At 43.5% G+C, this 27,391-nt stretch overlaps 1 protein-coding gene across 3 annotated transcripts in view; it reads left to right on the forward strand.

Moving 5' to 3' along the window:
• LOC126259158 (hexokinase type 2) overlaps window positions 1-27,391 on the forward strand; it is a 431,236-nt gene that overhangs the window by 167,607 nt on the left and 236,238 nt on the right. Inside the window, exon 1 of one of the 3 annotated variants that reach the window (XM_049955704.1) lies at window positions 1,076-1,206. The exons of 1 other annotated variant lie outside the window; for it this stretch is intronic. In XM_049955704.1, the coding sequence (XP_049811661.1) occupies window positions 1,102-1,206 (105 nt within the window). In that variant the 5' untranslated portion in view covers window positions 1,076-1,101. Of the gene's footprint in view, window positions 1-1,075; window positions 1,207-27,391 lie in introns of those variants that run through there. One more of the 3 variants, XM_049955703.1, reaches the window with a different exon arrangement.

Below are 27,391 nucleotides of genomic sequence, written 5' to 3' on the forward strand. Positions count from 1 at the left end.
ACTGAATGTAGCTACGCATTTGTTACAATGAACACACTGTAATTGTTTGTCTTGGCGGTGATTATAGACTTTCTCACTTCGAAGTTGGTCGGATGTAACACTACTACTTACGAGAATAACGTAAAATAGAAACGATCAACCAGTTTTTTTTAATACGTAATAGACTATAGCTACCTAAAGCAGAAGTTTTGTTGCTGTTGTTTACGTTATTATAACTTGAGTCTTGAGAAAATGGTCCTTCAGGAGCGTTGAAGTCTGTCTTAAAACTCACAGCTGTCACTACCATTTGCCAAAATACCTGGAACAGACTTGAGTGATAATGAGCGTTTGTAACAATAGAAATCTAGAAATATTTTAAGTTCCTGGGGTGTGTGTGTGTGTGTGTGTGTGTGTGTGTGTGTGTGTGTGTGTGTGTGTGTGTGCGTGCGTGTGCGCGCGCGCATATACGCAAATTAGTGCCTCGTCATTGTTTATGTCACATCACAGACTACGCGCAAACTCGAATATTCACCTCAGTAGATTTAGGAAAGCAATAGAAAGCTCAAATCGTCATGTATTATGGAGTACAGCGGTTAAAATATCAATGCGTAAGAAGCTGCTGCATTAACCACGGTTTTGTAAGTAGTGTTGTTAGTAGTACAATGTATGTTGCAAATAATGCGTTTTTGATTTTGTAGTGTTTAGCTCTTGCAAAACGACACTGCCGTTAAATAGCAATCCCTCAAAATGCTGTCAGAAAGCCACGTAATCGAAGGTTAGCCTCCGTCGTTGGAATTCAGAGGCGAAGTAAGTCCGTCGGAACTCGAATTTCTGATACCTGTCAATTACGACTGTATCGCAGTGCACCGTTGAGCTCGGTAGTTAGATGGGGCGATAAGGTAGATCAGTACAATCTGACCGTTGGTGGGGGGTTGAATGCAGTGACGAGCCGTGACGCGGTGGGCGGGGCAGGGGCGCGCCAGCCTGTTAAGTAGTGAAGAGAGGGGGTAGGGTGGGGTGGGGGAGGGGTAATAGATGTGGCGCTAGGCAGGTGTCCAGCGAGTCAGTCTGCAGCACAGCCTCAGGCGAAGCAAGGCGATCACTTTCTCTCGCGCTGTCAACATGCGCCCCAAAGCTTCCGTCCTCAGCCGGCTGTGCCCCTGCTACGCCGACGAGGCCGCCGAACACGTCGAAGCCATCACCGTCGTAGACGGCAACAGCGAGAAGGTTAGTCGTCTTACCTGCTGGCTCGCAGCGGACGCCCATTTAGATAAGTGTTACGGGATCCGTGTAGCGCTACGTTCCCAGTTACAGTTAATCACAGTGATACAGTCTATATGTTACGGACTCCCTTGCGACTAAAAACCATCATGTTAACAGCTGCATCTACTTAAGTCATCGCACATACTGCTAGCTGTAATAGCAGATGCCTGGTGACAGCCGTAAAGTGCTGATATGACTTTCAGCTAAGCAGTCAGTCTAAATGGCGTTTCTTTTTCTCGGCTCGTGTATTGTAGGCTCAGTGATTCAAAAACTGCATTTTAAATATAAACGAAACAGATTCCTTCGTCAGCCATTTATTTTAGCGCTCGTCCAGTAATTAAGGGAGGTATTTTTTGAATCACGCCCTCCTCCCTTCCCTTGGTGAGATGTGGTGGGAGGCCATGCCCCCCTCCCCCCTTTCTCACACACGGGAGACTTACCCCGTTGTCGAGTAAAAGTACGTAAAAAATTAGATTTTTGTTTCAAACATCGATTAAAACACTTCAATAAAAACGTTTTAGTTACAAAGTGTATTATTAAAACTGTTTCCGACACTTGATTAAAACCCTATTTTAAACTTACCAAACCTGAGTGATATTTACGCGGAGAGACGGACTGACTTGGACGGACAAAAAGGCTTCACAAAAATAATATTAACCATTTCGACAGATCGCTAAAAGACTGATCTTTGATAAAACATACACCTTAAATTTCATTGAACCTGTAATTGCCGGCCGGAGTGGCCGTGCGGTTCTAGGCGCTACAGTCTGGAGCCGAGCGACCGCTCCGGTCGCAGGTTCGAATCCTGCCTCGGGTATGGGTGTGTGTGATGTCCTTAGGTTAGTTAGGTTCAATTAGTTCTAAGTTCTAGGCGACTGATGACCTTAGAATTTAAGTCGCATAGTGCTCAGAGCCATTTGAACCATTTTGAACCTGTAATTGCTTTGCAAATGAAAGAAATTGTTTGTACTTTCCTTTGAATCGTATGATTACTTAGCTTTTCACACTCTTGATTAAACGATCTCTTAAGAGAATTGTCGGCAAAGTTTAGTTTAGCTTAGCTTCCTTCCACAAACGATTAGCTTCTTAGTCAGACGTGTTTTTCCACTTGTTACGTAACATACGCACTGTAATAGTTCAGATACAAGTAAATCGACATTACATGCTTTGCAGAGTATCCCGACTGACTCACTAATGATTTCCATGAACGGGCAGGGAACTCCCCGAATGAAATGGAAAATTGTGCGGCACTTGTTTCAAATCGGGGAATCCCAGGCATGCTCTCAGTTCAGTGTGTCCATAAAGACTGGTAGTCACTACAATGCTGTCTATGCTTGGGATTAAGTTTATGAAACAAAACGTTACCTGTTATAATAAAGTATATTTCCTGACTTAAAAAGATGGTGTGATTTTTATTGCCCCCCCCCTCCCCCCCGCCTTTAAAAGAGATTTAGTGAGATTTTCCAGACCCTCTTTTTGAGCTCCAAAGCATACTAAATCTTTGACCTTTCATAGGAATAAGTACCAACTCAACTTGCACTGATGTGGCTCAGCAGTGTGGCGTAACTCATCGTGAGCCAATGTAAAGGTCTCTGTGACGACATGATTACAGTGTCGGTTATAGCTGCCTGGAGCTTTCTCTTGTTATTTCCTGTAATATTCTAGTGTTTTGCTGTTGCGTTTGTTTACGGTGAACTCTATGAATCCTGATATATCCCGTGAATATCGTGTAGGAATGTTTAGTGACAGATGGTCCTGTCAAAACAAAAATTACTGTGTTTTATTTGTGTGTGATTACATCAAAATATGTATTTCAGATAGTGTGATTCTTCCTAGTACGTCGTCATATGCATAGGTCTGCCTATTGATCCTCCAGTATTGTAGAAAGGAAACTTTGAAAATTTGAAACTGTAATGCTCTCAGAGGAATTTGACAGTGCATTGAGACAGTAAGAACAGTTCACTCCCTGGATTCTGATTTTTCCTGGGTCAATTGAACTGAAATATCAGTTCCAAAGTCAAAAAGCTTCAGAATGAATTAAGTTAAACTTCTCATTGTGCATCATACGTCATCACTGGTTGGCCTGCATGCTGCATATGCAATGAGACCAGTGTGAAAACACTAAACGATTAGAAGAGGTTAATGTATGATCGTATTTTGCCCCTCTGAGGAGCTTTACCAAACAATCATGTACAACAAGCAAAGATAAAGGACTTAGTATCCCTCTTTCTGCAGTGGGTTAGGGATTAACCAAATCCCTTTCAATAAATGGGTGTTGTGGGATAATGATGTACGAATAGTTAATGAGCATGAAGACAACAACATAGGATGACTGATGTTTTGAACTAAATATCGGCAATACTAGGAAACATTAGTTCCTCTATGTATAATCATTGTTAATGTGCAGTAGTATATCTTAACAATTCAACCAAAATAATTATGCATGAATTGAACTGAATCCCATTATAGACGGCCAGTAGAGAATTAATAAGTTTTACTCTAAGTAAGACAGAGATAGCTCGAACGTGGTCCCTTAACTCCAGTGTAGTCATATTAATTTCGCAACCCGAAGAGTTATTTCCCTAATCGGTAATTTCTTGTGAAGACTGTGGAGCAACAAACGAAGTGATGCAGCAACCGCTATTTCCCTTACATAAATAATTACGATTATTCTTCGTGGTAAATCAAAGGATACAAATGCAATAGATACGAGGGTCAGTCAAAAAGTAATGCCTCCTATTTTTTTTTTACGTTTAATTGTCAGGAAATTTAAATGCAATTACATAGGTTGAAAACCACAACATTGAGGATCATTTTGTCATTTTTCAATGTAATCTCCGCCCATCTCTACAGTTTTGGTCCATCTTTGAACAAGGGCATGTATCCCAGCACGGTAAAAATCACAGCTCTGCTTCCTAAGCCATTGACGCACGGATGTTTTGACGGCCTCCTCATCTTCAAAATGAATCCCACGATGAGCTTCTTTTAGTGGCCCGAACAGATGGAAGTCTGATGGTGCCAGGTCAGGGCTGTATGGGGGATGAGGCAAAACTTCCCATCCAATTTTGACAATCTCGTCAGAGGTGTGACGACTGGTGTGTGGTCTTGCATTGTCATGCAAAAAAAGAACATCTGCCATTGCTTTTGTTGGGCGAACTCGCTGAAGACGTGCTTTAAGTTTTTTGAGGGTTGTGACGTATTGAACAGAATTTATTGTGCATCCCTGCTCCAAAAAATCAACCAGAATCACACCCTCTGTATCCCAGAAAACTGTTGCCATAACTTTCCCTGCCGATCGCACAGTTTTGAATTTTTTCTTCCTCGGCGAGCTTGTGTGACGCCACTCCATTGACTGCCTCTTTGATTCGGGTTCAAAAAAATGCACCCATGTTTCGTCCCCGGTCACAATTTTTTTCAGAAACTCATCTCCCTCCAAACGGAAGCGCTGCAAGTGTTGGGAGGCTATTGTTTTCCTTGCCTCTTTATTCTGATCGGTTAACATTCTTGGAACCCACCGTGCACAAACTTTTGAGTACCCCAATTGTTTAATAATCGTGATCACACTGCCTTTACTAAGAGAAATAATGCGACACACTTCATCTGCAGTCACCCGACGGTCACCACGAATGATGTCATCAACTTGCTGAATGTTGTGTGGAGTCACTGCACTCACCGGCCTGCCGCTCCGCTTTTCGTCAGTCAACGGTGTTTGCCCTTCAGCTTCCTTACAACGACGAACCCATCGTCTAACAGTGCTGACATCCACTGTCACAACACCATACACCTTCTTCAGTCTTTCATGAATGCGTATGGGCGTTTCACCTTCTGCATTCAAGAATTCAATCACACAACGCTGTCTCAAACGAACATCGATGTCGGCCATCTTACAAACTTCTGCTGTGCTGCCACCTGTTGACACAGAAAGTTACTACTGCAGTGGATTGCAGAAGAAGGTTTGAGGAATGGCGCCAAATTCAAATTTTTCACTTAACTTAATTTCTTTAGGTAGAAAAAAATGGGAGGCATTACTTTTTGACCGACCCTCGTATGTTTGTATAGTTCTTTTCATATGGTTTTAGCTACATTTACGAACAGTTTTTAGGACTACATACATGTGAAAGTACTGTCTACATTGTCACGAATAACAAATTGCTGTAAGAGCATAAATGGCAAACTTTTTGGCTCTCGAGATTTTTATTACTATCGGTTGCATTTTAGTGCTACTGTCCTGAAGTCTGCTGTGTTTACATTGAATGAACTGGGTCCTCTAGTCCAGCTGAACTGGTCATGGAAATGGTTATGTTCGACAATATGTAGATCGTTTGCAGCAATTCATGTACGTTGTGTTCCCAAACAGTGATGGAATGTTTATGGATGACACTGCACCAGGTCACTGGTCAAAAGCTGTTCGCGATTGGTTTGAGGAGCATCGTTGACATCTCTAGCGAACTATTTGTCCACTCAGATTGCCCGATATGAACCCCATCGAACATTTATGGGACCATCATCGAGGGATCAGATGGTACACAAAATCCAGCACAGACATTTCGTAATTACGGTCGGCTATAGCTGCAGCATGGCTCAATATTTCTGCAGGGGCCTCCAGCGACTTCATGGGTCCATGCAATGTCGAGTTGCTGCACAAGCGAGGCAAAAGGTCTGAAAGATATTAGGAGGTATCACATGTCTTCTGACCCTAGTGTGTATCCAACACGATGTCAAGATTTTCGCGAAAGTACTTCGCCTATTTAGTGACAGGAAGTGCAAAATTTGCTAAGCAGTAATGGCTAGAGGATAAATGTAAGGATTTAGAAACGTGTTTCACTAAGGGAAAGATACCCCCGTCTAGTAAATTAGAGGCCTTTCGATAAAAGAGAATCAGATGTATGAATGTCAAGAGCTCAGATGGAAAATTAGGCAAGCAAAAAAGGGAAAGATGGAAGGAATATTAAAGAGGGTCTGTACACGGGAGATGAACTTGGAGGCAATGTTATAGAAATGGAAGAGGACATAGATGATGTGGGATTTACCGTACTGCGAGAATAATTTGACAGAGCACTTAAAACTAAGTGTAAACAAGGCGTCAGGAGTAGGTGACTTTACGTCTGACCTACTGATAGCGTTGTGAGAGCCAGGCATGACAAAACTCATCCACCTGGTGTGCAAGAGGTATGAGACAGGCGAAATGCACTCAGACTTCAAGAAGAATGTAATAATTCCTATTCCGAAGAAAGCAGGTGTTGGGATGTGTGAATATTATTGAACTATCACTTCAATAAATCATGGTGGCAAAATACTAACACGGATTGTTCATAGAATAATAGAAAAACTGGCAGAAATCGACTTGGGGGAAGATCAGTTTGGATTTCGGAGGAATTTAGGAACATGCGAGGCAATACTGACCATACGACTTACCTTAGAAGATGCCTTTAAGGAAAGGCAAATCTAAGTTTGTAGCATTTTTACACTTAGAGAAAGCTTTCGACAATGTTGACTAGAATACTCTCTTGCAACTTCAGAAGGTAGAAGGGATAAAATTCGGCTAGCGAAAGGCTATTTACAACTTTTGCAGATTCTAGACAGCAGTAGTAAGAGTCGAGGATTATGAATGGTCGATAAAGGAGTGAGACAAGGTTGTAGCTTGTCACCAATGTTAGAATAGCGCATTGAGCAGGCAGTAAGGGAAAAAAAAAAGAAAAATTTGGAGTGGGAATTACAGTTCAGGAAGAAGAAATAGAAACTTTGATGTATGACACAATGTCATCTGTAAACCTCAGAGTACTTAGTAGAGCAATTGAACTGAATGGAGTGTCTCTTCAAACAAGGGTAGAAAATGAACATCAACAAAAGCAAAACAGGTGATGTTGAGGGAATTAGATTAGGAAAAGACACACTTAAAGTCGTAGATGAGTTTCGTTACTAGGGCAGCAGAATAACTGATGATGGCCGAAGTAGAGAGGGTATAAAACGTAGACTGGCAACGGTTAGGAAAGCGTGTTTGAAGTCAAGAAATTTGTTAATATAGATTTGTGTTAGGAAGTCTCTTCTGAAAATAGCTATTTTGTATAGCTATGTACGGAAGTTAAACATGGACGATAAACAGTTTATATAAGAAGAGAATATAAGTTTCGAAATGGGATGCTACAGAAGAAAGCGGAAGATTAGGAGAGTGGATGACGTAACTAATGAGGTAGTACTGAATAGAACTCAGAGAAAATGTGTGGTACAGCCTTACAAGAAACATTCTGAGACGTAAAGGATCACCATTTTAGTGCTAGAGGGAAGTAGGGGGGTATAAATTGTGGAGGGAAATAGAGATGAATACAGTAAGCATATTCAGAAGTTAGGGCAGGGCAGCATGGAGAGCTGCGTCAAACCACCCTTCGATCTGAAGACATCATTTACTGAAAAAGAATTTTTTGCAAAAACGACGTAAATTCTTTGTTGGCATTCCCTTTATATCTTTTAACAAACTAATTCATCACACTATGTTTAAAAAAGACTTTCCTCGCGTTTGTATGCCTCGATTTAAAACTTTTTGTGTAGGTTGTGTAGGGCCCAACGTAAGTGGAGTATTCCTACAAAGCCTCCGATATCGAAAAGAATACCATTTGAACTAATGGCCCATGCAAGCAGCATTAACTTACAGTCCAGCTTCTTTGTTTACTAATTTTCGAATTGTGATGTAGAGCTGTGTGTTACAAGGTTATGTACTGTACACACATCAGAAGTAACACCGGCTTGTAAGCATGTCAGCCAGCCTGAATCGTCTACATCGGCTCAGTTCACGACGCAGTGAGACAGATGATGTTTGTCGCTAGGACTTAGGTACTCGTACTGCGCATGCGCGCAGGGCACTATCGCTCTCATCCTCTTACCCCACAGCGGACAGCACATGACGTCGCCGTAGTATTCTTCCCATATGACATCCCAGTGACCGTTACAAAATTTCCCAGCACTCGGCAAGCCAATAGGGTAACTTACTAATGACTGTCGGGATTATCCCGTCGGAAGGATGCTGACCCAAGCGACCTCATGCCTTTTTAACGACCTCGCTGATGACTGGACGTGATTGCACAGTAAAGGTTGCTTTCGTAACACACGCCGTTACTCACATACCTATTGAGGGAAAGCTGATGGGTTCGTCAGGTAACGATTTCTATACAAACAGAGAGAAGAGAGAATTGCAGTATGGGACAAAATTGGCTGTTCATGCAAATGATAGAAAGTTATCACGTTTAGTTAACTATATCCAGCTGACGACGATGAATTCGTTGTTTCATGAAAAACACATAAGACGTAATTTTTCAACAGCTTTTAAGAGTAAAATCGGGATATATGGATATATCTTCATTTCTCTGTCAAAAAATAAACTTCGTCTCCTAGTCAGGCTTCTTTTTCTTGTGTCCTTAATTTTCTTCCCCTTCCCTTCTGCTACGTTCGTCATTTTTCTCGCCTCTCTCATAAATTACTGCTACGGCACCCAATTTAAATCTGCCAGCCTGCCTGTCCAGTGTCTGTGTTCTTTCACTAGGTTATCAATTAGTATGTTACGAGCCTCATACGGAGTAGCCATATTAAGGGTGCGATAAGATGGCCGTGGGCAGAATTCGGAACACTTCGTGTCGACAATTCTCTGATTGTCACTACCCTCACCGACCTCTAATTTCTGACGCTGTAATTGCCTGACGAAGTGTTGTTTGTGTGAGCGGATAGTTGGTTAACAGTAACTGTAGTTATATTCCAATGCATTATGCAATATAAGGGAATTCCATAAACGTTTTTCAGACGTTTTGAATGTCTTTCCTTCTACCCGCAGCGATGTATTGTAATAGCCTTGATTTAATTTCATTTTCCTTGCTACAGATATGTACTCACCTGAAAATGATCGTCTCTATAATGTACATTCACAAATCCGTTACTCCCATGTCAAAATGTGTACACTGCAGCTGAACGGTAGCAGTTGCGCGCCTGAGAGTTGTCTGTGTTGGAAGACAATAAAACATTATCTCTGACATTCTGTAACTCCCAGTGGCCGCGATACTTCCCTCTGTACCAGAGGTAAGTGGCCAACTATACTTAGCTCAGGGCCGAATCCACCAACGTCAATTAAAATTAAACTTGTCAAAAAGATATTAGTGTCTCCGTAAACATTGGTTAGTCACTGAAAAGTCAAACTACACTAGCAAGAGGCTCTTAACCAAAGGTGACGTTTCTGGATTCGGCTGTTGGTTGCCCAGATGCGTATTATTATAAAACAGGGCTGGGCCACATAAATTCTTAATCCGCGCCCAAATTAGACGACCACTTTCCTGAAATATCTGGAGCTTTGTAAGCAGAAAGGAAAACACGTTAATCTAGCCTCTAGAATCGTAAGAATTTAAATCAAAAGGTCGCTTACAAAACAGTCGTTCGCCCTATTCCTCAGTATTTTTCGCAAGTCTACGAGTAACGGAAAAATAGTACTTATTTAAACAAGAGTCTCACAATTCGTCACGTGCTTGTTTAATCAGTGTGGGAATATCACAGATCATCTTAACAGAGCGCACTGCCAGACCTTAATCTTCTACAGATTTCTTCCGCGACTCTCAGAAGCGTAGAGTTGATGTGAAAACTGACGGTGTCAGTGACTAAGTAAACCTCGCCTATCAAGGGTACCTGCTTGCTATGGGACACAAGTGATACATGGTGCTGAATTCAATCGTTTCTTCTGAAAACGGCAGTAACAGTAAGTTAACACTGGTGGACTTCAATCTTTAGGCCAGTTTGCTGCAGCTTTACACGCTATATCATATCATATGCGAGGCTTTTCATCTCCATATACACTGAAGCGCCAAAGAAGCTGGTATAGGCATGCGTATTCAAATGTAGAGATACGTAAGACCATTTCACGAGTGTACCGTGAATATCTACGACAACACATCAAATCTCAGACATCGCTGCGACCGGAAGAAGATCCTACAAGAACAGGACCACCGACGACTGAAGAGAATTGTTCAACGTGACGGCAGTGCAACACTTCAGAAAATTGCTGTAGATGTCAATGCTGGGTCATCGATAAGTGGCAGCGTGCGAACCATTCGACGAAACATACTCCATACGGGCTTTAGGAGTCGAAGGTCCGTTCGTGTACCATTCATGGCTTCACAACACAGAGCTTTACGCCTCGCCTGGACCCGTCAACACCGATATTGGACTGTTGGTGACTGGAAACATGTTGCCTGGTTGGAGAGTCTCATTTCAAATTGTATTGAGAGGATGTACGTGTACGGATATGGAGGAGATAACCTCATCAATCCATGGACCCTGTGAGTTAGCAGGGGACTGTTCAAGCTGGTAGAGGCACTTGTAATGGTGTGGGGCATGTGCAGTTAGTGATATGGGACCTCTCATACTTGTAGATACGACTGACAGGTAACAGGTACGTAAGCATCCTGTTGGATCAACTGCATTCCTTCGTGTCCATTGTGCATTCCGACGGGCGTGGGCAATTCCAGCAGGACAATGCGACACCCCACATATCCAGAATTGCTACAGAGTGGCTCCAGGAACACCCTTCTGAGTTTACACACTTCAGTTTACCACCAAACTCCCCAGACATGAACATTATTGAGCATATCTGGGATGCCTTGCAACGTGCTGTTCAGGTCATTACTCCTCGTACTCTTACGGATTTATGGACAGCCTTGCAGGATTCATGGTGTCAGTTCCCTCCAGAACAAATTAGTCGAGTCCATGCCACGTCGTGTTGCGGCACTTCTGCGTGCTCGCGGGGGCACTAAATGATGTTAGTTTACCAGTTTCTTTGGCTCTTCAGTGTAAATGCTGCGACATACAACCATCTGAACCAGATTACTGTAAAGTCTTCATCTCCCTCGCCAATTTTTACCTGCCAAGCTTACCTCCATTATCAAATGAACAAAATACCTTAGTGTCTGTTCTGTTAACAAAGTTGTGCCACAAATATTTTTTTTTTTCTCTTTACAGTTACTCAATGGGGAGGTTCTGAACTGACTACATGATTTACCCTCTCACCTTCAGCATTCTTCCTTAGCACCAAGTATCAGAAGCTGCTGCTGTGTTATCTGAACTGCTCATCGTCCATGTGTCCCTTCTGAGAAAGGCTACATCCCAGACAAATACCTTCAGTATAGACCTCCTAATACTTTAAATTTAAATCCGATATTAACTATTTCATGTTCATCAGAAATGTTTTGCTTAGGATATCCTATCTGCTTTGGCCATAATCAGTTGTTACGCTGCCCAAATTGCAAAACTCCTCCATTATTTTTAGGGTCTTGCTGCCTGATCTAATTCCTTCAGCATCACAGGATTTAATTAGAATTCGTTCCATTACCTTTGTTTTACTTTCTCATTTTATAAACACCTTTGAAGATAGTACCCATTCCATTCAACTACTCTTCAAAGTCCTTCGCCCACTGACAGAATTACAATGTCATCGGAAAATCTCAATTTTCCGTTTCTTCCCCATGAATTTTAATTTTTCCCAAATTTCCCCCTGGTTTCCATTAGTGCTTGTTCAATATAGATTCAATAAGTCGGGGATACGCTACAGCCCTGTATCGCTCCTTCTCAACCACTGCTTCCCTTTCATGCCTCTCGACTCTTATAACTGCCGTCTGGTTTCTGTAAAAGCTATAAATAGCTTTTCCCTGCCAGTATTTTACCCCTGCTACCTTCAGAATTTCGAAGAGAATTATCAGCCAACATTGCCAAACACTTCTCTAAGTCTACAATAGCTATAAATGTCGTTTGCCCTTCTTCAACCTGTCTTTTAAGCTACGTTGTCGAGTCAGTATTGCCACGCTTATTCCTACATTTCTCCATAATCCGAACTGTACTTCTCCAAGCTCGACCTCGAACATTTTTTTTATTCTTTTGTAATGAATGCGTGTCAGTCTCTTGCAAACAGGACTTACTAAACTAATGCTTCCATAGTATCCACACCTGTCTGCTCCTGCCTTAAGTGGAATTGGAGCCACAGCATGCTTCCTGAAATCTGTGGGTATTCCGCCCGTCTCATATATCTTGCACACCAGATAAAATAATTTGTCATAGATGGTTCTTCCAAGGATCTCCTTAATACTGAAGGAATGTAGCCTACGTCAGGGGCCTTGTTTCCATTAGGCCTTAAAGTGCTCTGTCAGATTCTTCTCGCACTGTCTCCTCTCCCATCTCTATGTATTCCTTCCACCTTTCAGCTTCGCCTTGTTACAGACTGAACCACTTGGTGATAGGAACAATCCTGTCTCGCTCATTTTTCAACTACTGCCTCCGTTTCACGGCCTTAAATTCTTCAGCAGAAATCAGATAAGAAGTTGATAGGAGGTCACTGCCTGATTAACGCTTGTAGAAGGGCGTGCTGAAAGTAATGTCCCCTAATTTTGTGTTTGAAAACTCTGAACGCTTATTAAATAAAACAAACTTCGCTAACATTCTAAATCTCTATTCATATCTACATATTTGCAGACCTCTGCTACTATAGGGCTCCGAAATGTACCGTGTAACTTGCGTGTAACGCAGCTATGTTACTGCGTGAGAAATAGCGCGCTGTAATGGAGTTTCGAATTTGAAAAGTTGTTCCAAACATAGAGCACCCTCTCCTTCAGCATGACAATGTCAGATTGCACACGAGCGCTGCGACATCTGCAAAATTGCGACTCTTGGATTCACTGTCATGGATCATTCTCCATACAGTCTCGACGTGATCCCATCCGATCAAAAAGAACGCATTCGAGGGCTTCACTCTGATAGTGATTAAACGGTGCGAGTAGAGGTGAGGTGGCTTCATCAACAAACGTAGTTACGGTATCAACTGATCTCTTGTTGGGAGAAATGTGTTCGTCGCCAGGGGACGATGTCAAGAAATAAATGCACACATCAAAACAAGTTTTGCATCACTTCGGTTCCAAGAGTTCCGGAACCTGTACAGAAAATTGGAATTGAGATCAGCATAAACATGATTTCCGCCCTTCTTATTGCTCATGAAAACCACACATTCCATGTTGTACCACCATACAGCGAGATCTTAATAGGTGGTGGTCCAGATTGCTGAACACACCGGTACCTCTAATACCCAGTAGCACGTCCTCTTGCATTTATGCATGCCTGTATTCGTCGTGGCATACATCCACAAGTTCATCAAGGCATTGTTGGTCCAGATTGTCCCACTCCTCAACAGCGTTTCGGTGTAGATCCCTCAGGGTGGTTGGTGGGTCACGTCATCCATAAACAGCCATTTCCAATCTATACTAGGCATATTCGATAGGCTTCAAGTCTGGAGAACATGCTGGCCACTCTAGTCGAGCGACGTCGTTATCCTGAAGGAAGTCATTCACAAGCTGTCCCAATATGCTGCTGATACGGTGGCATTATCAGCCGGAGGATGGCATTCACGTGTCGTACAGCCGTTGCGGCGCCTTGCATGACCACCAGCGGCGTACGTCGGCCCCACATGATGCCACTCCAAAACAGCAGGGAACCTCCACCTTGGTGCACTCGCTAGACAGTGTGTCTAAGGCGTTTAGCCTGACCGGGTTGCCTCCAAACACATCTCCGGCGACTGTCTGGTTGAAGGCATATGCGACACGCATCGGTGAACAGAACGTGATGCCAATCCTGATCGGTGCATTCGACATGTTGTTAGGCTCATCTTTACTGAGCTGCATGGTGTCGTGGTTGCACAGATAGACCTCGCCATGGACGTCGGGGGTGAAGGTGCCCATCATGCAGCCTATTGCGCACAGTTTGAGTTGAAACACGACGTCTTGAGGCTGCAAACAAAACAGCAACAAGAAGAAGAAGAAGAATTAATTTAAAAAGTCATGCCATCAATTTCACAGTAAACATTCCGAAGCTTGGGCCGCAGAAGTGGAAAATTCGTAGGAATTTAGTAGTAGTATTCATGATGTTCAGGGTGATTGAGGTATTCATGAAACAACTTCACTCTTTATTAAAGCTTTAACTTCTAAACATAATGACACAACATTAAGTGGAGAATATAGTTTTTCGGAGGGGGGGGGGGGGGCGGCATATGGCATCTGTTCGGAATCTATAACGTAAGTTTCTCGCCAGTTCGTATAGTCTGAGTCTCTCTCTCTCTCTCTCTCTCTCTCTCTCTCTCTCTCTCTCTCTCTCTCTCGAGTTTGATGACGTCACGATGTAGTTACTAACTACAAAAAGGGTGTAATGCGTTCTGTAAAAACAGCCCTCAGTCCCAGATGAAGTCAGTTCAAAACATGTGTAATAAACTTAAATTGCGTTTTCCAAATATTAACCGACATTTGGAGATCAACGTAAATTAGAGTAACATTTGACCAGTAAGGGTATGGTCGTACCGCTTACCAGTTTTGCTCCACCTGCTTGCATTATTTTGTATTAAAAGTAACTGCTTTATTGCCGCTGTGATTACTAGTTAGTATTTCAGTTGCCTTTCCGCCTTCCTACAAATTCTTGATTATCCTTTGAGTTGGCTGTGAAGAGAGCTTCTGGCAACAATGATTGAATTTGAACAAATACAGGTACCTTGATATGTCGAAGTAAAGCTGCAGTACTGAATTAACACTGTTTGTTTTTTACTTCTTCTTAAAACCTGATTTTATTCTGGCACGATGCAAATTTACCCAGAGCATTAGATAAAAGGAAAGTCTTTATTTTTTAAGATTGGTCCGAAGTTATCCTGAGTAACAGTGTAACTTTATACCACCGTTAAAACTGAAATTTTACTCTAATAAAGCATAGTTACTATACATTCACACTTTTCCATGTACTCAGTAACTATAGAACTAAAATTTTACAATGTCTGTTACGATGTGTCCAGTATTTTCAAGAAGCAGTACAAACGTACCCCGATTGGCTGTAAATCATTTTCCATAACAGAATTTCCCTCTTGCACTAGCATTCGAAGTATTGTATTGGTTGATACTTTCCTGTGTTTCCGGGTCGAGGACAGCGATAGATTGCGGGCTATATTGCTACCAAAATGACCAGTGTTATGTCGCGTTTTTGTTGGGCTCTTTTGGATTCCTTCCACGGACGCGGAAATATTGGAACAGTTCCAGATGTCTTCCACTTGTGTTCCTCTCACTCAATTCCGTGAGCGTCCTTGGACGAAATAGTTGCGGCGCGCCGCGATACTGTTTACGTCGGCCAGCTGCAAGGACGCGGCGCGGGCCCCCGGCGCTGTCCAATGGGAGGCCGCCACGTCACGCCGCAACGGGAGAGAGTAGACAGTCGCGGTCAAGGGGCGTGACCGGCTGCTGCGTCGCCTTACTGGTGTAGCCTTACTCATTCTGCGCCAGCGGGCTGTGAAAGGAGGGTATCGTCTGAAGCTGCGGCATTCCAGGGCTGCATCCAGACACGTGTCCTTACAGCTCGGGACTCTGAGTCACTTCTCCTGGTTAGTGTCGTAGAAGCAACTTCAGGTGTGTTCTGTGGAAAGGTGGTTAGAACAATTGCCGCTCTCATATGACGTGGCAAATAATATTAATCATCTCAAGGGACCTTTACAAGCTCAGATATTTGAACTGACGTGTCTGCGGCAGCGTTTGCGAAGGCAATTCGTTGCGTGTGAATGAATTGCCGAATGAAAAAAAAAATTATCTATGTTACTGCCGGTGTTCGGCCTGTGCGAAGTTCGGCGGCGCTCGGACTGACGCAAACTAGATAAGGTGCTTCAGTACTTCGTAATATATGGCGCGACGTGTTTTCGGAATGGCGTTGCTCAACAATGAAGCTGATATCACAGCAGAAAATTTCATATAAAGATAACTTAGGCCAGTTGTCAAGTACCTCATGTTACTACGTCTTTCATAAGGACTTCACTGATTTTTTTCATTACATACGGACTAAAATACTGTAATAACACGAAGGATCTCTCTTCATACTAGGTAGTTAAACCAGTCCACTTTCTCAATCCTTAGCTCCTTCAAAAGATAAACATGCGAAAATTTTACACGTTTTAAAAGCCAGCCTTTTGTGCATTTTCTTCCAAACTAATAGCACTAAACAGAGTAGATTAATACTGTAAACCAATTAACTTAATTTGGTCGTGTCCAGAAAATAGAAGAAAGATCAGGGTTGAACGAACCGTCGACGTTGAGGTCGTTAGAGACCGAGCAGATGCTCGAATTGAGTCGAGACTGGGGAAGCAAATCGGCCGTGAGCTTTCAAAGGAACCATCGCTTGGAGCGATTTAGAAAAATGTAGGAAAACCTAAACCAGGCTGGCCGGAGGCGTGTTTGAACCGTCGGCTTCCCGAGTGCGAGTCTACTGTTCTAACCGCTGCGCCACCTCGCTCGGTTCCAGAAAACACTATGCACAGTTGGACTACTGATTCAGGACTGCGGGAAAGCTGCAGTATGGATGGAAAGTGTAAATGCGAAATGAATACTGCAGTCCAGACGTGGAGATCGTCATCGAAAACACGGTCTGGTCATAAAAACGTGTGTGTGTGTGTGTGTGTGTGTGTGTGTAAAGGGCCCTTCACACCTACAGCTAGTGATAGCCACTGGCAGTGAAGTAGTAATGTCTGAAAAACGCTACACGAATCTGCAGTTAGCTCCACTTTGCAGTCTTGTCACGACCTAAGATTGACAATTTGCTTTAAATACTCAGAATCGTAAAGTTCGTATTTCACAAAACGAAAACAGTGATATCATGTGACTAAAACGTGAATGAGCCACAATTGGAATCAATTTATACCAATACTTGGGTGTAATAATTTGTGGAGGTAAGAAATAGAATGATGGCATAGGCGTGAGAAATGTAATGGAGTGACGTGAATGAAGTATGTTACTTCTAATGGAGGAAAGATGGGGCTCGCCTATGCTGTAGTGCACAATACCGTGAGCTGCAACGACTGCTGCCTGCGTCGTTCGCCCCTGAAAAATAATAAAACTGTCTCTTTCTATCTGGATTGACCTTCGCTAGTCGAACTCTCACTACGCCTTGAAGAAGTCAAGGACTCCTATCTGCCCCTAGTCTATTGGCATGGTACACCGGTCAGATAACCTGTCCACTGCGATGCCACTCAATGTTCGCTTGCAGGCGCTAACTAATACTCTGTCTGTATTCACACCGCACATTGTCACAGCCAACACAGTGATCAAACACTTATTCGCTAGTGACTCAGTATAGAGTATCACTCCGATTCGCTAGCAACAGAGGTGCTCTCCCAGTGCAGTACTGAGTAGAGACTTTGTTCCCCGCTCTCTGCGTACACGCACGAGCGCACTCACTCCCACTACATGTTCCTGCTACAAGAGTGTCACCGGAACGACTTCCCTCCACACAAAAAGCGAAAGGGTATAACATCCGCTGTCTTTCCCTCACTCCTCCAGCTCATTGCGTCAGAAATAGTCCACCAGTCAGCGTTACTCTTATAAACGGGAGAATGGCGCTCTGTTTAATCCGACCAATCCGGAAATATATATATATATATAAACTGTGCACTAGGTCTGTCACAAAAATGCGTATGCTGGGGCTCTCCTAAACAATACAGTGGGTTTTGCTTTTAAGTTGAACACGCAAGCCATTATCCCTTTTCTCTGACAAAAACTGTTTTGGTCCGTGGGCGGTCGGCTGGCCTGCACAGCCGCGTGCTAACCCACCCTTCCACGGACTTTCCAGCGGGCTGGTTGCCTCCACTGCACAAAATCTCCTGTGGCTGTCGGGTCTTGAATGTTTGTGTACGCCAGCTTCGACTTTTTAATCTTGGTGCGCACTTGCGATTTATTTATTGTATTTGTGTATCGATTACATGGAAATACGTAAAATTGACTCTACCCTATCGAGTTTGGGTTCGAATGAAACGTCTTGATATGCATAATACGATGGTGCAGTCGGAATATGTAATAAATGGTCAGGAGACCACGCCACCGTACAGCTTAGCTGTAGGTAAATTAGGTGACAAACTTAAGTTCTTTGATACAGTGTTACGAAAACGTAGTCTCCCAAACAAATAAGGTTACTTAAACAACATTCGAATGACCTAACCTAGTATACCCCTGAAATGGGCGGAACCCATTCCAGGTAGGACCAGCAGGGGATTTTGAAGTACACAGCTATGGACAGCACAAATTGTAATGAATGTTTGAAACATTGGAGATCGTCGCAGAAATTCTGGAAAACTGAACTGGATGACGCTTGAAGACCCACAAATTATCCCGCGGAAGCGTACTTCGACGTTACGGGAGGAGACTAGGAATATAGTACTGCTCCCTGCGTATTGCTTCGTAACAACGGCATGAAAAAATTAAAACGCTCACAGAGTCGTTCATGCAATGTACAGCTACATGATTACTCTCAAATACACAGTTAAATACCTGACAGAGGGATCATCGAACCACCTTAAAGCTATTTCTATACCGTTCTACTCAAGAACAGCGCGCGGGGAAAAGCAGACACTTAATTCTTTCCGTGCGACCTCTGATTTCGTATTTTGTGCTGATCATTTCCCCCTTTATAGGTGGGCCCCAACAAAATATTTTCACAGTCTGAGAGGAGCGTTTGTGAAATCATTTTTTCGTCGCTCAGTACGCGTGTGGGATGGGAAGATGTCCTAACAAGTGCCACAATGGAAAGTACCCTCTACCATGGGCTTCAGTGGTTGGCAGAATATACAGGACATGTAGTGAAGCGTTACCTTTAACCGCAATGAAAGGGACGGAAAACTGAAACTTCCTGACAAAAGTTTTTGGCGGACTAGGAATGGAAATCGTAACTTTGCTTTTGGCTGGCAATATCCTTGCTGGCTCTGCTATGCAGACCCAACTAACGACCCCCCCCCCCCCCCCTCACACACCCACCTCCTCGAAGCTGCACTTCTCTCAGCATTTCACCTCTTCATTCCAAAATTTACAGCAGCTCTCGTATATCTTGCTTATGGAGAAATGGCTTAGTAACGGTCTAGAGAGCATTGTTTCCGGACTGAATCTCTCTGTCCACCGCTGTGTTCCGTGTTAGTTCCCGTACAGCACAATGTTTTAATCGTTCAGGAAGCGTCACATTCCGCAGCAAAGCTCGTCATTTTGGCCACAGAAAACAATCGTCCTTCCTACTCACAGCAGTTGTTGCTGAGAACAGTTGCCGCGATGTGTTAAAACTGTGTGATGGAGCAGGTGACCATGCGATGTTTTTTGAAAGGTTCGAGATATCGAAACACAGTTTTTGAGTAGTGATTGCGTGCAAAGGGCCAAATAGGTTTTAGCTTCAGAAGTACCGGTACCGAAGGAAGTGGAGGAAGTGAAGAACTAGTACTCCTTAAATGCTTAGCAGATACTTAATAAAAGAACAAGAAATTCTGAAAGTCATTATATCCTCGGTAGCTGAGCCGTGTCTTTGGTTCAAATGGCTCTGAGCACTATGGGACTTAACCTACGGACATCACACACATCCATGTCAGAGGCAGGATTCGAACCTGCGACCGTAGCGGTCGCCCGGTTCCAGACTGAAGCGCCTAGAACCGCTCGGCGACTCCGGCCGGCCTGTGTCTTTGGACCCGAGATAGTAGTTTCGGATCTTGGCGGTAGAAAAAATTCTCAAAGGCACTATGTGGTCGGCAAGGCTAGGAGACTTGAGGAATAATGTTTATGCTCACATGCTTGTGTACACTTTCTGTATTCAGTCCCACATCTCTCTCCAGTATCTCTCTCTCTTAATCGCATGGGAAACTTAAAGGCGATGCGATCGTCGGTTGGAGATGGTAACATTTTGTTTCGCATCGCTTTAAAATTTGGAGAGAAATTTTAGTGTTCTCTTTCTAGTAAATGGGACTTACTGAATGCAATGTGAAGTATTTTTTGCGGTTTTAAAGATGTTCAATGTTGCTCGCACGTTGATGTATTGAGAAACAAAGTAAATGTGAGAGTACATGTTTTATCAAAGGGAACTCTCAAAGCGCATGTGAAAAAGTCGCATTACTCGTAATCCAACAGGAAGTGCCGCCTGACTACAAAATACCACTCTCAAGAGGTAGGCGCTACTAGCTGTTTGGTAGCCTATGGCAGCCGGAGTCCAGCAAGTAGAGCAAATGACACATCTTGATTTTTGTTGAACAGTGTCTGTTGGAAATCACTTTGGCTTGAGAATAAAATCGCCAGTGTTGGTTCGCTGGCTTCTTTGGCATTACTGGAAAGGATTACGTTGTATATTTCATGATTTCAGCCTCTCCCTTCCATTTAACGGCACTAACTGTCCACGGTCCAAGACAAGCAGAATCTGCACGATACAAGTACATCCGTTGCACTTAATAATAGAATTACAGCAGGACCTTCACCGGGACAGCTGTGCTGGACTCCTGTATTGCTTTTAACACTCATTACCGTCATGTGAGGCAGAATTGGAACAGAGTAATTCATTAGTGCGCCACATTTTATTGGACTGCGTTTTACTTTTCCGACCATCGGGCCGCGGCTGATTCGCCGATGGATCTGCAATCTACACTCCTGGAAATTGAAATAAGAACACCGTGAATTCATTGTCCCAGGAATGGGAAACTTTGACACATTCCTGGGGTCAGATACATCACATGATCACACTGACAGAACCACAGGCACATAGACACAGGCAACAGAGCATGCACAATGTCGGCACTAGTACAGTGTATATCCACCTTTTGCAGCAATGCAGGCTGCTATTCTCCCATGGAGACGATCGTAGAGATGCTGGATGTAGTCCTGTGGAACGGCTTGCCATGCCATTTCCACCTGGCGCCTCAGTTGGACCAGCGTTCGTGCTGGACGTGCAGACCGCGTGAGACGACGCTTCATCCAGTCCCAAACATGCTCAATGGGGGACAGATCCGGAGATCTTGCTGGCCAGGGTAGTTGACTTACACCTTCTAGAGCACGTTGGGTGGCACGGGATACATGCGGACGTGCATTGTCCTGTTGGAACAGCAAGTTCCCTTGCCGGTCTAGGAATGGTAGAACGATGGGTTCGATGACGGTTTGGATGTACCGTGCACTATTCAGTGTCCCCTCGACGATCACCAGTGGTGTACGGCCAGTGTAGGAGATCGCTCCCCACACCATGATGCCGGGTGTTGGCCCTGTGTGCCTCGGTCGTATGCAGTCCTGATTGTGGCGCTCACCTGCACGGCGCCAAACACGCATACGACCATCATTGGCACCAAGGCAGAAGCGACTCTCATCGCTGAAGACGACACGTCTCCATTCGTCCCTCCATTCACGCCTGTCGCGACACCACTGGAGGCGGGCTGCACGATGTTGGGGCGTGAGTGGAAGACGGCCTAACGGTGTGCGGGACCGTAGCCCAGCTTCATGGAGACGGTTGCGAATGGTCCTCGCCGATACCCCAGGAGCAACAGTGTCCCTAATTTGCTGGGAAGTGGCGGTGCGGTCCCCTACGGCACTGCGTAGGATCCTACGGTCTTGGCGTGCATCCGTGCGTCGCTGCGGTCCGGTCCCAGGTCGACGGGCACGTGCACCTTCCGCCGACCACTGGCGACAACATCGATGTACTGTGGAGACCTCACGCCCCACGTGTTGAGCAATTCGGCGGTACGTCCACCCGGCCTCCCGCATGCCCACTATACGCCCTCGCTCAAAGTCCGTCAACTGCACATACGGTTCACGTCCACGCTGTCGCGGCATGCTACCAGTGTTAAAGACTGCGATGGAGCTCCGTATGCCACGGCAAACTGGCTGACGCTGACACTGACGGCGGCGGTGCACAAATGCTGCGCAGCTAGCGCCATTCGACGGCCAACACCGCGGTTCCTGGTGTGTCCGCTGTGCCGTGCGTGTGATCATTGCTTGTACAGCCCTCTCGCAGTGTCTGGAGCAAGTATGGTGGGTCTGACACACCGGTGTCAATGTGTTCTTTTTTCCATTTCCAGGAGTGTATTTTAGGTAACGTTCAAACGAATGTGGTTAGAGTTTTGTTTTGTAAATTTTCCAACGTTTTTTTTCCAAGCTTTTAGGCAGATGGTTTTAATGTGTTAACAGGGTGACTGGCTCTTCCCTATTTTACCTAAGTGGTCAGCCAGTGATATTTCCCTGTGCCTTCTTTTTAACTCCTGTGCCGTTTTACTTGTTTTCTAGTCTCCTGTATAGCATACTTCGTTCTTTCCCGTTGTGTAAACTCATTCACTCATTCCATTAGTGCTCCGTGTAATATGTGGGAAGTATACGCTGTATGTTGCAACAGAGCAGCTAATTTTGAACTAATATAAGTACCACTCTCGGGTGTCAATAGTCTAAATATGTAACTTGTGATTGCAGTTTCGACGATTCGTCGTTTCCAAACCTTCATAAACCTATTGATATCCATAGGCACTATTAATCATATTACAAAATGTTATAAAAGCTGTACTGTTGCTTCATAAAACTGTTGAAAGTAGCTACTTTTGATCTTTCGTCTCAGATCTGGACATACAACCTGTACGTTTCATCGGTAACATTACATTATCAATTGATTCTGCGTTACAAGCAATTTTTCCCTAAGTCGATTAAAGTAAATACCGTTATGTGATTGTTGCTTCAGTCACATAAGAAATATGTATAAGCTTGCTTTCGCATTTGTGATTTCGCTCGAGTCTTATTTCCTCCAATTTCATGAAATTTGTTCACTGTTGTTGTCTTCTTCTTACCTTGGAATTGTTCTAGTTGTCATATTTCAGTCCGAAAATATTCTTTCCTTATTTTTTTTTTAGATTATGTTGTGATTTTACATTTTTAAAATAAAGCTCTGATAGTTTATTTTCCAAGCATTACTTCGACTTTTCTGTTGCTTATAAATGTTTAAAAAATATGAAACGTGTTCTTTTTCTATTTCTGAAAGCCTCCTTAATATTTAGTTTTTCCTTGATTAGTTAAATTTGTAATTCAGTTTGGGCATTTACTTGGACAGATGTGCTGACCATGGAAGGGAAGTTTTTTCAACATGTTTTGAACGCGCTCACACGATGGTGCTGTTGGATGTGATGTGCCCTTGCTTATTACGATCTCTGTACTGATTGCCCAGCTAGTTACTTACAGACCTACAGTGTAACGTGGACTCCTAGTAACAGTGAAAATATGGCTTTTCAACCGCTGTCACGGCTGGAAGAAGCGAGATATGACGGGGAAAAAATACTATGGGTGATCAAAGATCGGAGCCCCCGTCATTTTGTCTCGTATTTCGCCTTTTCCGTTCGCACAGACGAGGCGGGGGCACATGTATCTTACTCCCTCCGTGGGAACAGTAAACATGACTTTTGTTGTTCCTTGCATCTCTCCAGTGAGAACAGAGCGCTATCAGTCTGTTGTGTTCTGTAACACGTTAATTAGTTCCAGGAAGTCGGCGCTGCCCTTTCTTGTAGTTACGAGCTGCGTATTGCACCGGTAAAAGGAATGTGAAAATTACGAGAACGTGTCTGTTAGCATGAAATAGCTTTCCCTGCTGCGAATAGTTTGCACCCTGTAACAGTGTTTTGACTAGCTATGACGCCCACTACAGGCAACCAGGTTACCTTTGCTAGAAGAGCGCGTATCAACTGACTGGTCTAACGGAACTTAAACTGTGTCATTAGCGTAGTGCGCCTTTGAGCACAGTAGCCTACGTGGGTTAGCGATGGACGAATTTCGATCGTTCTTTACTTTTCTTGCTTTCTAAGAATCCGCAGTGCTTAAACAACTGTGGCCACTGAAGCATTACAGAAATTTTATGCTACATGAGTAGCTGAATTTCTTTCACAGCATGGAAAACAGGTGAGCAAATTAACTGCAGTGGTTTTGGCCGTATACGGAAAGAAATTGAAGCCCATTGCAGAAAAAGTGACAGTAAATGTAATTGCCGCCGCCGTCTTCTTATATTTCAATGGTGAGGCATCTGCCTGTTTCTTTCTCTGTTTCCAACCACTGTTTTTGTCTACATATGTTTTTCCTTCAGGTTTATGACTAACAGTTCCTTTGGGCAGTGTTCTTTCTCACCTTATGCAGGCACTATTTCGTCTCTGTACTATGTTGATTCCTCATTAACAGCTTATACATTAAACTCGTTACGTAAATATCCATTTCTAATTTGATTTCCCCCTTGTGCAGGCTCTTCAGTCGTTTAAAGATTATCATCTCCGTCGTGTATATTGTCATTTTTCTCTTCTTTACTCAGCTCTCGTTTCCGTACATCTCTAATGGTCCCGCCGTAGCCTTAATAAAACTTGGAATTTTATATGTTCTTGACACATCGGGCTTCAGGAATTGCTAACAGGCAGAGCGCGTAAGTCATGTTCACTGGCGGAAAGTCGAAAGCCATACTACTGCTGCCTTCAAGGAATGTGCTAAATCATTATTAATAATTCTTCGTAACATGATCATCTTTGGTAATCCAAAGCGTTTCAATTTTTTATTATGAAAAAGTATGTCTACCTGTGCAGCTGAGAACTGTTAAAATGCTAACAAGGGAACCTCCCCATCGCACCCCCCTCAGATTTAGTTATAAGTTGGCACAGTGGATAGGCCTTGAAAAACCGAACACAGATCAATTGAGAAAACAGGAAGTAGTTGTGTGGAACTGTGAAAAAATAAGCAAAATATACAAACTGAGTAGTTCATGGGAAGATAGGCAATATCAAGGACACAGAGACCACAGGAGCGCCGTGGTCTCATGGTAACGTGAGCAGTTGCGGAGCGAAATCTTACATCGAGTGAAAACTTTAATTTTTTATTTTCAGTTTATGTGACAAACTATTATGTTTTCATCACTTTTTTGGGAGTGATTTATCACATCCACAAGAAAACCTAAATCGGGCAAGGTAGAAGAATCTTTTTACCCATTCGCCAAGCGTACAAGTTAGGTGGGTCGACAACATATTCCTGTCATGTGACGCACATGCCGTCACCAGTGTCGTATAGAATATATCAGATGTGTTTTCCTGTGGAGGAATCGGTTGACCTATGACCTTGCGATCAAATGTTTTCGGTTCCGATTGGAGAGGCACGTCCTTTCGTCTACTAATCGCACGGTTTTGCGATGCGGTCGCAAAACACAAACACTAAACTTATTACAGTGAACAGACGTCAATGAACGAACGGACAGATAATAACTATGCAAAAATAAAGAAAGTAAAATTTTCACTCGTGGGAAGACTTGAACCAAGGACCTCTCTTTCTGCAGCTGCTCACGCTACCACGGGACCACGGCACTGCTGAGCTCACGTCCTCCTTGATGTTGCCTATGTGTCCCATGGACTACTCAGTTTGTATATTTTGCTTATTTTTTCACAGTTCCACACAGCTTCTTCCTGTTTTCTCAATTGATCTGTGTTCAGTTTATCAAGGCCTATCCACTGTGCCAAGTTATAACTAAATCTGAGGGGGGTGCGATGGGGAGGTTCCCTTGTAAGTATACCGATGTATCGCTCGGATAACCTTTGCAATGAAAAGTTTTGAAAAAATAATGCGGAAGTGCCCTAAGTGGCAGTTTGCCGCCATCATTCAATGTTTTCCGGGCAGTGGAGTTAAAAAGGCAATTCAGAACAGCACCAAACAATTTTTGCGTGCAATGTCATTGCAACGGCAGCAGATACGATTCGGTGGCACGCTGACTTTCTCAGAACTATCGACTGCAATAAAAGCACAAGAAAAAAGATTTCTTCAGTATCTCAGTTGATAAACTGAAATGCAAAATGTGTTGCAAAGTAGCCTTTTCTCCTTCAGATTACTCAAGGAGATAACATTGTTTGGGTTATCTTCATATGAGAGTGACTGCGTTAACGTATGTGTAAACGATGTAGGCTCTGAAGTAGAGAACTTCGAGGGCGTTCGCAGGGAACCCTGTAACACAGAGATACTGGATAAAAAAGTAGCGGGATCGCATAGAGCACGCCGATGACCAGCGGTAAGAGAAGAGACTATCAGACGAACTGCAGTACAGGCAAATGTAATGTATTGCCCGTAAGCAAGAGAAGGTGTAGACCTTTGTACAACCATTTATAGCGAGAAAGTAGTTCGCCAGTGTGTTCTGCTGTGGGGGAATTTTCTATCAGGCTGAAACAATTCCCCAAGTCTTTAGTTCTCGGCAGTGTATATATAGACGTTAACGTTCCGCGCAATCCGTAAATGCGTTAGTGTGTAATGCAGAACGTACGTTGGCTTCGAATTTAACCCGCTGTCTACAAAGTACATCATAATGTGCCCTGCTGGACTCATTGGTCTTTAACTACAGCTTATGATCCCTGGCGAAGTTGATATCCAAATGCAAAAATTGAGAGAGAGATTACCATCCGCTCTGGTACTTTAAGCGACTTTATTTAAAAAGTTCTTGAAATATCAATGTTTGGTTTCATCGAGGGAATTATGCACGAGATTAAAGAGATTGCCAAAATGTGTCTATACAAAAGATTCGAAAAAATTTAGATAGTGGCCACGTAACCCCCCCCCCCCTGCTTCTTCCGGGAGCGAGAATATCAGAAATGCTCAACAAATCAATGGAAGATGCTGAAACACTTGGTATACCATGCGAAGAATTCAAAGGAACCCGCGATTCGCGCCCCTGGACATGGCCAAGCTTTGTTTCATAGCGCGACACCGTTCTCAAGTCAAATGTGAACAGATCAGTTACTTCGAATAGTCTACTGCACACAGTTCGTTGACGCTCCAACTACAAATGCAGATAATAGCATTTTGTGACTTACATACCTGAGGTACAAATTACCATATTCCAGATACACGTCTTTGATGTAACATCTTATAAAATACGGTATAAGAGAACTATATCCAGGAAGAAAGTGACTTACTGGCCACGTAGAAAAGTGGTTGAAAGGTGTTAAACACAGTCCATAGAACAAGCACTTTTAGCAGAAGCCTACCCTAGGTCGCTGGAGGGACGGAACGTTGCTTGTGGTTGCCAAGAGTCCGCAGGTTATTAACTTTGTAAGAAAATTCTTAGAGCAGACGATCACTTATAAGCCTATGTCAGTAAAATAAATGATATAGAACGTCAGAATACGTTTTATATTTGTGTATTGTGATCTTCATGGAGAAAGTAAGGCTCCTCCATAGGACTTTGTCTCAGCTCGCTCTTTGACCATGAGACCCTAAAATAAGGAGATAGTCTCCCACTTCTATGCGTTTGGTGCAGTGATTGGCAGGTGACCCTCAAAATAAAAAATAAACGTGAGCATTGC

Source organism: Schistocerca nitens, chromosome 5 (genome assembly GCF_023898315.1).
Source record: "Schistocerca nitens isolate TAMUIC-IGC-003100 chromosome 5, iqSchNite1.1, whole genome shotgun sequence".
Taxonomy (NCBI): domain Eukaryota; kingdom Metazoa; phylum Arthropoda; class Insecta; order Orthoptera; family Acrididae; genus Schistocerca; species Schistocerca nitens.